The following is an 11127-nucleotide window of genomic DNA, read 5'->3' as shown; positions in this document are numbered from 1 at the left end:
CCAGTGAGAGAGGGAACACAAGCAGGGGGAGTGGGAGAGGAAGAAGCAGGCTCCTAGCAGAGGAGCCTGATGTGGGGCTCGATCCCAGAACGCCGGAATCATGCCCTGAGCTAAAGGCAGACACTTAATGACTGCACCACCCAGGCGCCCCCAGTTTTCTTTTTTATAAAAAAAATTTTAACTATTCCAATAGGTGCATAGGCATATCTCATTGTGATGTTTGTTTGCAATCCTCAGGTGAATAATGAAATTAAACACATTTACTTGGGTTTATTGGCCATTTGGAGTCTTCTTTTGTAAAGGGAATGTTCAACTTCTGGGCCATTTAAAAAATCTGGTTGACATTATTTGTCTAATCAATTTGTAGTTATGAATTCTTGGTGGATACCTGTATTGAAAGTATATTCTTCCACCTTTTGGTGAGACTTTTCTCTTTCTCAATCGTGTCTTTGATGGACAGAAAATCTGCAATTTTAATAAAATCTTAGATAACTTAGATATCAATATTTTCTTTTATAGATGTTGCTTTGTGTATCTCATTTAAGAAGCATCCTGTTCAAGCAGCTTACAAAATATGCTTCATGGTTATCTTATAAAAGATTTGTTGTCTAATTGTCCACATTTAAATTTCTCACCCATTTGGCATATATTTTAGGGTACGCTGTGAGTAGAAATCAAGATTCATTTGTAGCCACATGTATATCCAATTGATACAACATTATTTATTGAAAAGAAAATCCTTTCCCCACAGCATTGCAGGGACACTTTGTCATAAACAAGGTGACCATCCACATGTGGGTTTGTGGCTGGACTCTTTGCTCCACTAGATTGTCAATCATTGTCCCCAAATCACACTGTTTTAATTATAATAGACTTGTAGTTACGTCTTAATTATAGGTGGTAAAATCCTCCAGATTTGTTCTTCCTCAAAATTTCTACAGCTCTCCTTTACTCGTTGCACTTGCATTTAAGTTTAGAATCAGCTTGTCAATTACTACAAAACTTCGCTAGGATTTTGACTGGGATTGCATTGAATGTATGCACTGAATGGGGATCATGAACATCGTTAAAATTTAAATCTTCTAATAATGAATAATGTATGTTCCAGATTTTCTTTTCCAGTCTTGGGTTGATTGATTTATTTGTGTATTTATTTATTTATTTCCTCTAGTTTAATGTTGGATATAGGTGATAATAGCAAGTATCCTTGTCTCTTTCTCAACCATCAAGGAAAGCTTTCAATTTCTCAACAAATACGATGTTTGCTATAGCTTTTCCCTTTTGGTTACTGCTCTTTGTCTGATTAGAACATTTTCATTCCATTTTTTTTCAAGATTTTATTTATTCACGAGTGACAGAGAGAGAGGCAGAGGCAGAGGCAGAAGCAGGCTCCCCACAGAGCAGGGATCCTGATGCAGGATTTGATCCCAGGACCTCGGTATCATGACCCAAGTCAAAGGCAGATGTTCAACCGACTGAGCCACCCAGGCACCCATTTTCATTCCATTTTTAATTTATTAGGAACCTTTAATATTTTTCTGTGTTTATTGAGATAATCATATTATTTTTCTTTTTTATTCTATCAAGTATATGATGCATTTAAAGCTCTACACCAAACTTGTATACTGGGTGTATCTTCACTTGGTCACGATATATTACCTGTTTATATGTTGTGGATGCAATTGGCTAATCCTTTGTTTAAGATATTAATGTTTGTATTCATGATGAATATTGGCTGTAATTTTACTTTTCCTTTCTTGTAATAAATCGTCAGGTTTTAGTGTCAAGGTTATGTTGGCTTGATAGAAGAGTTGAGAAAGGGTTTTTTAATTCTCAGGAAGACTTTATTAAAAATTAGTATTTTTTTCTTCCTTAAGTGTTTGGAAGATTCATTCATGAAGCTCTTTAGGGCTGAAGGCTTTAAATTATGGATTCAATTTCTTTAATAAATATAAAAATATTGAGATTTCCTGTTTCCTCTTGTATATTTTTGGTAAGTTTAAGAATTCATTCTTTTCATCTAAATTTGTAAATATAGTGGAATAAAGTAGCTCAAAATATGCTTTTAATTTTTAAAATATCTTTAGGACTTGGGGTAATATTCTGTTCTTTATTCCCCATACTTAGAACTTTAAATCTCTCTCTCTCTGTGGGTCTTACGTGACATTTTTAAATTTTATTAGTATTTTCAGTAATCAACTTTTGGATGATTTGCCTTTTCTATTTAATTTTTTGAAAGATTTTATTTATTTATTTATTTATTTGACAGAGCAAGAGAGCTCAAGCAGGGGGGAGCAGTAGAGGGGAGGGGGGGAAGCAAACTCGCCGCTGAGCTTGATCCTGGGACCCTGTGATCATGGTCTGAGCCGATAGCAGATGCTGAACCATCTGAGCCACACAGGCGCCCCTGTGTTTAATTTTTTATTGTAAAATTCAGATAACATGAAATTTACCATTTTAAGCATCTTAAAGTATATAGTTCAGTGGCATTTAATACGTTCACATTATTGTGCAACGATCACCACTGTCAACTGCTAGAATATTTTCATCTCCCCAAAAGGAAACCCAAGCTCATTAAGCTGTCACTCCCCATTACCCTTTTCCCCCAGCCCCTGGTAACCACTAATCTGCTTTGTCTGTGCATTTCTGTCTTCCAGCTGTGTCATAGAAATGGAGTTACGCAGTAGGTGCCTTTTGCGTCGAGCTTCTTTCACTTGGCGTAATATTTTCAAAGTGCATCCATACTGTAGCCCGTATCAGGACTTCATTATTTTTTATGACTGAATACTATTCTCTACGACGGATGAGCCTTTCTTAAAGTCTGTGTTGTTGTTGTTGTTTTTAATCTCATTGATTGCTGGTCTTATCTCTATTATTTCTGCCTTTCTGCTTGCTTCAGGTTTTTCAGTGTTTGAGATGCATGCTTAGATAACCGCAGTAAAGTGGTGTAGTTCTGTTGATTTTGCCTTACATACTTTGGGATTCTGTGTTTAGCGTGTAAATTCAGGATCACCAAAGCTAGACACACATATTTGGGGCTCCTACACTTCCTAACTAGATGACTCTGCCTACAATGGGGATAATAATGTTGGTCATATCCCATCAACCAAGGTGTTGTGAGACTATGTAGGTGAGAGCACTTTCTTAAAGTGTCCGTTTCCCCACTTGAATAGAACTTTATTGTTGGCACGGCAGTTGTTTTATATCTACACAGAGGTTTTGCAGATACTTTCTCATTGACTTCCTCCAACACACCCACAGGAATTCTCTTCATTTTACAGATGTGATTTCTGCTACTATACAATTTCAGAAAGTGACCGTGAAGCTAGTATTCAAAGTCCAGCGCTTTTGTTTTTGTGTTTTCACCTACATTTACAGAAGCTGCCTAGTGCAGAATGGTGTTATTGGAGTTCTAGGGACATCAGAATTTCACACTTTCACACCCTTGAGTGCATTGTAGTTACTGCCAACAAGGTTCAGCAGCTTCTAGAAGAAGAATACCAAGTACATCCACCAAATCAACCCTTTCCGCCTGCACAGAATTAAACTCGGCACATTTGGCTCTGGTTCTCTGCCCGTGCATTGACAGTGTTTACTGACTACTCGGTGAATTTGGATTTTTGTGGGAAAACAAAGGAATTCGTACATGTGTTTTTTTACCAAATATATTTAGAAAGTAACATTTTAACATGTGCAAATATTTAGCACATGAGAACTAAGGTAAGAAAGGAAAGGAATTATAAAAGTAAAGGTGAATTTTTGATGAGTTTTTTACAGTTTTTTTTTTAATGTTGGGTTGTAAATTGCTGTTGATAAAAAGAAGTTCTAATTTAAAAAACCTCCATAAGTTTCCAGAAGTTTAAAATTTTTATATTTCGAGGACCCACATAATAGTCTTTTTTATACATTTCAACATCTTCGAAATGGAAAATTAGTGCATAGTTGATATTTCCTTAGAACTATCTTCATTTTACAGTTCCTTAAAACTATCAATTATACACTAACTGTGTTGTAGACTGATTGATTGATAGTTTTTTTCTTTCCTTGTGGTACATAAAATAATAAAACAAAGTAATAAAATAATTAAAAGAAAATAATTATCTAACACTGATGACATTTTAAAGTTAATAAAATATGGCATATTACATTATTCCAGAGGCTCCTCTAATACTTTCCAAACATTCATTCATTCGTTAATTCAATATATATTGGGCACCTCACCTGTGTTTGATGCTAAACCAGGCTTTAGGGCTATAACAATAAACAAGGCAGTATTATATGGGTTTATAGTCTAATGAGAAAAACAGAAAAGTAATAAGGTATGAATAATACAGAACGGTAAGAATAATAAAGATACATGGTGCATAGGATGTATGAAAAGGGTATTTAAGAATTAGGGATCAAGAAAGACTAGCCAAGGGGCGCCTGGGTGGCACAGCGGTTAAGCGTCTGCCTTCGGCTCAGGGCGTGATCCCGGCATTATGGGATCGAGCCCCCACATCAGGCTCCTCCACTATGAGCCTGCTTCTTCCTCTCCCACTCCCCCTGCTTGTGTTCCCTCTCTCGCTGGCTGTCTCTATCTCTGTCAAATAAATAAATAAAATCTTTAAAAAAAAAAAAAAGAAAGACTAGCCAAAGTAAATTCCAAACTTATGCCTGAAGGAGCAAGTAGGATTTGGTTATATCACAAATAGGGAATAGAGATGTTGCGGGGGGAAAAGTGTTTCAAACAAAAGAGTAGGTGCCCAGAGCAATATTTCCACATACAGTAGAACTCTCAAAGCAACTGATTGGAGATCATTAACTATTCAAAGAGTTTTCATTTTTCTTTTTGACAAGGGTTCTTAATATCTAGCCTTGGTCACCAAGGGTTTCGGGGATGGACGTGTGAAACCACTGAAAGCTGGCGTGTTTTGTATATATATGAACCCAAAGGCAGGGTTTATTGCGTTCGTCAGAGTCTCACAGTTAGTTGAGTCCCTTCCAAAAGAGTTAAGAATGACTGCTCTAAGTTCTCACAGGGTAGAACGAATTGGAAAGGATATTCATATATTGTCTAATTTATTCAATAAATAAATTAGTAAGTTAATAAATTAACTGGGTCGGAGGAGAAGGACATGGCATCTCTCCTCTACTCCCCAACTCACCCTCCAGTCCTGCTCTTCCTGCCTCTTTATGCCCCATTTTCTGCCATTTGTTTATTCTTTCACTCCTTCTCCAAAGTTTAGAGCACCTACTGTGCCAGAAACTGTTCTAGAAGTTGAAGAGAAGGTAGACAACAAATTAGTCAAGGTCTGTGCCCTCCTCAAGTTCACATGCCAGTGAGGGAAGGCAGGCTACCTGCAAGTAAACAAAAAGACAAAAAAGATAGTTTCATAGGGTGAAGAGTGATGTGAAGGCAGGGATGATGGAGTCCTTAACAACCTGTATAGCACATTCTCAGTCACAATGGACTGGGGTACGGTCTGGACTGGGAAGACTCCTGGAAAGCCTGTCATGGCAGGCAATCACCCCTTAGTTGCTGGATCATGACAAAGTGTGTGTAAGTGTGTGTATGTGTGTGTGTGTGTTGGTGGGGGAGTTTAGGGGAAGGGTAACGGTCAGTGTCGTGGAGGCCCTCTTGGGGGACCTGAAGACGTATTTACCAACCAGAACAGAGATATGTCACTATTCTAACAACCAGTAACCGTGTACTGGTGCTAATGACTTCACGTTAGCTGTGACTGGCAGTTGGCGGAGGATACAAAGGGAGGCTATTACAGACAGTAACATTGAAAATGGCCTCTCAGTGAAGACCTGAAGGACAGAAAAGAAAAACTCAAGGAGCAGTCAGGAAGTAGGTAAGGATGGGGAAAGCATTCTAGCCAAAGGATAACAAAGGCAAAAATGATGAGGTGCAATAAGCCTGACATGTTTACAGAATGATAGGGAGGCTAGCGTTGCTGGAACATTATGCTGAGGGAATGATAAGAAATTAGGTCAGATGACAGGTGCAGGCCAGATCTTGTATGACCTTTTAGGCCATGATAAGAAAGTAAAATGAGAAATGGGGAAATGATATGATCTGACTTACATTTTTAAGAGCTTACTCTAGCTGCAGTGGGGAGAATGGATTGGAGGCCAGGGAAAGAAGAGTGAAGTGGTTGTTTGTTTGTTTGTTTGAGCCTAGAGACAATGGTTGCCTGGATCAGGGTGAAGACAGTAGAAGTGGAAAGAAGTGGGCTGATTGGATATTTACTTGCAGACTGTGGTGGTTTTAGGTATGTCACACATTCTTTCCTGTGCCTTCTCTAAAGAGGTGGCTTCATCCTTCTCCTCTTAAATGTGGACTGGAGTTGTTTGCTTCCAGGAAAGAGAATATGGCAGAAGCTAAGAGGTGTCATTTCTGTGGTGAGACTGTGGTTTCCATGTTGGCGGCATACTCTCTTGCTCTGTTCATTTGCTCATCCTGAGGGAAGTCAGCTACTTTATTATGCTACAGCTCTGTGGAAAGGCTCATGAGTCAAGAGACCAAAGACTGCCAACAACTACGTGAGTCATCTTGGAAGCTAATCTTACCTCTTCCACCCCACCCTAGATGAGCCTTCAGATGAGGGTACAGCTGTGTTAGCCAGGGTTCTCCAGAAAACAAAACTGATAGTATAGATCATAGACAGATAGATGCCATGATATGCTATCTATAAGCTGGAGAGAAGGCACGCCAGTGGTGTAATTCAGTCCAGTCTGAAAGCCTGAGAAATGAGGGCCGCAGATACAAGTTCCAGAGTCTGAAGGTCCAAGAGCCAGAGCTTTGATATCCAAAGGTAGAAGCAGGTGGATACCCCAGCTCAAGTAAAGAGAGAGAGAGAGAAAATTTTTCCTTCCTCCACCTTTCTGTTCTATTCAGGCCCTCAAAGGATTGGATGATGCCCACACACATTAATGAGGATTGATCTTCTTTACTCAGTTTATTGAGTCAAATGCTAATCTCTTCCAGAAACACTCTCACAGACACACCCAGAAATAATTTACCAACTGTCTGGGCATCCCTTAGTCCAGTCAGGTTAACACATAAAATTAACCATCACAACAACTCTGGCTCACAGCTCAGCTGCCAATTCATGAAATACCTTGAGCAAGAGATATAGTTATGCCGCACCTAGGTCACTGACACCCAGAAATTATGAGATAATAGATGTTTGTTGTTTTTAACTGCTAGATTTTGACACAATTTGTTGTGTAGCAATAGAAAATTGATACAGAAGGAAGGCCTATGGGACTGATTAATATATTTGGTGCAAGGAGATATTAGAGAAAGGGATGGGTGAGTGAAGATGTCTGGGTTTCGGGTTTCAGCAACTGGAGGGTAGAGGTGCCATTTATTGAGGTGTGGAGAGATTGGAGGACATGACATGTTGGGATGGGGAATCAAGAGTTCTGCTATGGACACCTTTTAAGGAGACTATTAGACATCCCAAGGGGGCTATAAACCAGGCACTAGTCTCACCATCCAACCAGTCATTTATGTTTAATAAGGGACTACTCCTTGCCAGGCTCCTTTCTATGCTTTGAGGTCATAGTGGGAAATAAGACAAAACCCCCAAACTCAAGGAGCTACCATTCCATTAGGCAGCAATAGATCACAGATGTATAAGGATATTAACAAGATGATTTCAAAAACAATGAGTAATGAAAGATATGGGATAATGTCAGAAGGTTGCTGGAGGTGGGGTGTGCTTCTTTAGCTAGAAAGATCGTGGATGATTTATTAGAGCCACAGTAATAGGCTTGAATTAGGTGTGTACAGTTTGGAAACATCAGCATACTGATTGTGTTTAAATCCACTGGAATTGATGGAATCACCATCAGAGAGAATGTAGAAAGAGAAGAATTTGTAGAACAAGTCCTAGGGCTTCATCATTTAGAGGTCAGTGACAGGAGGACCCTGCAAAGAAGATGAGGAAAGTAAGGAAAAAATTGGGAGAGGGTGGGATCACAGAATCCAAGAGAGGTAAGTATTCGAAAAGGGAGTGGCAATCTGTAGTCAATGTGGTAACAAGTTGAATATGGTTACAGCAGAGAAGTAACCACCAGATTTGATAACGTGGGTATCATGGGTGGTTTAATAAGATTAAATCCTACAGTTGAGTCGAAGGACACAAGCTATATTAGTATGGGTTAAGTGGAGAATGGGAGATTGGAGATATTCTCTAAAGTTAGTTGCTGAATCAATCATTTTCTTACACTCATAAACAACGAGTAAGGAATTTGGGCAGGGCTCAGTAGGCAGATTCTTCTGCTCCACATGGTGTCAACTGGGGTGACTCAATGGTATTCAGTTGGTGGCTGGACTTGTCTGGAGTGTCCACGAAGGCTTCATTCACTCATCTGCGGCCTTGGCGTAGATGGCTAGAGGGCTGGCCGCTTTCCCTCTCCATGTGTTCAGAACCTTTCCTGTGAACACTCCAATGGGGCAACGAAATTCATTATGCAGAAGTTCAAGGGTTAAGAGCAAGTGTTCCAAGTGACAGGAGGTGGAAGCTGTTGGTGTCTAGGCTGTGCCTGCAAACTTGAATAGCGCCACTGAATTTTATGAACGAAGGCACTCACAGAGTCAGCACCCACTGCAGGACAAGGTCCTGTGCCCACTCCTCCGTAAAAGAAGTCTCAAAGAATTTGTGGCCGTCACTCATCTGTTACAAGAGATGATAAAAGGGAAGCAGTGACTGTTGGCAAACCTTTCAGAGGTTTTTAAAAAACAGAGAGAGAAGAGCAGAGAAAGAGGGAAGAGTGAGCATGTGGGGTCAAAGAGCGTTTTCCCCAGAACTGTGAGTGACACTAAAGCATGTTGGTATCTGATAGCATTATTCCAGAAAAGAGGACTAGATGGATGCTGCAGGGGAGAGGAGGTGCCACTGGGACCAAAATCCTTGAGAAGGAAAGAAAGGGAGTGGCTGCCCTTTAGTGAAACAGGAAACACTTCCTTCACTGGTAACAGGAAAGAAAGGAGACATAGACGTACAGAGGCATCTCCTTTCTGGCTTGGCTCGGGTGTCCCCTTAACAGTGAGGCTTTTCCTAATTCCCATTCTTTAAGAGGCACCTCAGTACTCCCTATCTTTCTTCCCTGTCTTATTCTTTTCCATAGACTACGTGCACATCCCTAACGCATGCGTGCATCCCCCACAGCACTACATAGGCAGTGGTGGTGTGTTTTACTATATCTAGCACACGGCAGGTACTCAGTATGTGTCCCTGAGCCCCGGAATGAATGAACATTGGAGGGATGGACGTGCTGAGCTATAAGCTCAGGAGTGTTGCTCCGAGATTGAGATGCCCCAAATTCAGATGTTCGAAGGTGACGCGCCGTGGTAGCCTGGGGAGAATGAAGTTAGATCTTAGGGGTTCTAATCACAGCCCTTTCTTCCTTCCATGCCTTTTCTGGCTGAGTCACGGTGATCACATTACTGAACGCCTCTGCGCCACAAGGATTAGGACCTTGTTGGCACCAAGTGAGCGCTCACCAAAGCCTAGCTCTCTTTTTCCCACAGCTCTCCATTTCCACCAAGGGGCAAGCTCTCCGCCTCTTGCCAGGTCTGGTTAGCTGTTCTCCATCTCCTCTCTTTAAAGTCTCCAGGGAGCACTCAGCTCCTGGCCTCTGGTGCTGATCCCAAGCCAGTGCCCTCCGTGCCACCGAGAGGGGCGGGGTGGGGCGGGCCGAGCCAGGCAGCACCAGCGGGGCTCAGGCTGCAGGCCGGCCAGCCTCCCGAGGTCTGCGGATGAGCCCAGTCCTCCTCCGTTCCTGTCCGAGCCATGGCGAAGCTGATGTCACTCACCCTCTTGGGGCTGGGACTGGCACTCTTCAGGGATCACCGGGCTTCTTATCAGTAAGTTGGGTTGTGCTAAGGGCTGCAGCTGCAGTCGTTGCCACCCCGCGAACCCCAGGAGTGCCCCTGAAAGTGGGGTGTAGTCTGTTAACCCAAAGTCCCCAGGTAAGTTTTAGCTGCACATGCTGCAGGTTGAAAACATGTCCTTGTTCACGGCCTGAGAGGAGGAAGGAGACACTTCGCACTGGTGTGATGGCCAAGTTGTTGGCATATACAAATTGATTTTTCATGAGGATCCGTGTGCTTTGGATACAGAATCACTTCTCATTCTCGTTTCAAGATAGATCACCAGACCAGGGATCTCCCCTGACAATTGTGTCAGTTAGGGAAGGAGCTGCCCGGTCATGGCCATAAACCTTTCCCAGCTTGGAGATTCTCAGTTTGAGGCCACACGGAGACGCGAAAGGCATGTGGAGCAGAGCAGATGGGAGCAAACACGCTCCGTGAGAGCCTGCCCCCACCTCTTACTCGCTCCACTGGGTGGCGGCGGGGGCGGGGGGGGAGAACCCTGACTCGGTCATTTGATGTCCTGGGATCTTGCTCTGTCCCTTCCATTATAGGATCTTGGGCAAATCACTTTACATCTCTAACATTCTCTGCTTCCATAAGCCTGAACCGGTAAGACACAGTCACATATGTCGCGGCTCACATCCTTCCTGGGACATAGTAATTATTCAATAAATGTTAATGCTCTGCTTTCCCTAAAGTACTTATAAACCCTTAGGTACTGTAAAAGGGGAGGATTCGTTTTTAAGAATGTTTCAGTCGTTTCATGGTGACTTTATAGGGGTTCAAAGTCCAGAGACCATCCTAATTCCTAAGGTTTAGTCGATATCTTGTTATTTACTTTGAAGTCAAACATTACTAACAACCAAACTGAACACTTTAGACTTTTAAAAAACTTTTATGACCCTAAGCTTTCTTTCAGAATAATTTTTTTTACAAACCATTGGGTTTTTTTCTTCTAATTGTTCATTATTTTTGTAATCACAGACTATTAGAAAAAAGTAACAGAGTGATTTGGGGTTCAAATCATGTAAAAATTACAGTTTGCGGATTTTCATTAAACATAATATCACTTGATGCTAACAGAGAATCTCTCTCTCTCTCTTTATTTTATTATATTTATTTATTGGATTTATTTAAAATATTTTATTTTATTTATATTTATATAAGTTTATATAAATTTTTAAATATTTTATTTATATATTTATATTTTATTTTGTTTTAATATTTAAATATTTATTTCTATGTTATTTTTT

The 11127-nt window shown here is 40.9% G+C and overlaps 1 protein-coding gene across 2 annotated transcripts in view; it reads left to right on the top strand.

The window, feature by feature from the left end:
- Nucleotides 1-9694: 9694 nt before the first annotated feature.
- Nucleotides 9695-11127, top strand: part of PON1 (paraoxonase 1) — a 33212-nt gene continuing 31779 nt past the window's right edge. Inside the window, exon 1 of one of the 2 annotated variants that reach the window (XM_019799368.2) lies at nt 9695-9865. In XM_019799368.2, the coding sequence (XP_019654927.1) occupies nt 9792-9865 (74 nt within the window). In that variant the 5' untranslated portion in view covers nt 9695-9791. The remainder of the gene's footprint in view (nt 9866-11127) is intronic. The other variant, XM_002918938.4, reaches the window with a different exon arrangement.

This window comes from Ailuropoda melanoleuca, chromosome 1 (assembly GCF_002007445.2).
Source record: "Ailuropoda melanoleuca isolate Jingjing chromosome 1, ASM200744v2, whole genome shotgun sequence".
NCBI classification, from domain to species: Eukaryota; Metazoa; Chordata; class Mammalia; order Carnivora; family Ursidae; genus Ailuropoda; species Ailuropoda melanoleuca.
Note: the sequence above shows the minus strand (reverse complement) of the source record. Positions and strands in the feature narration are given on the sequence as shown.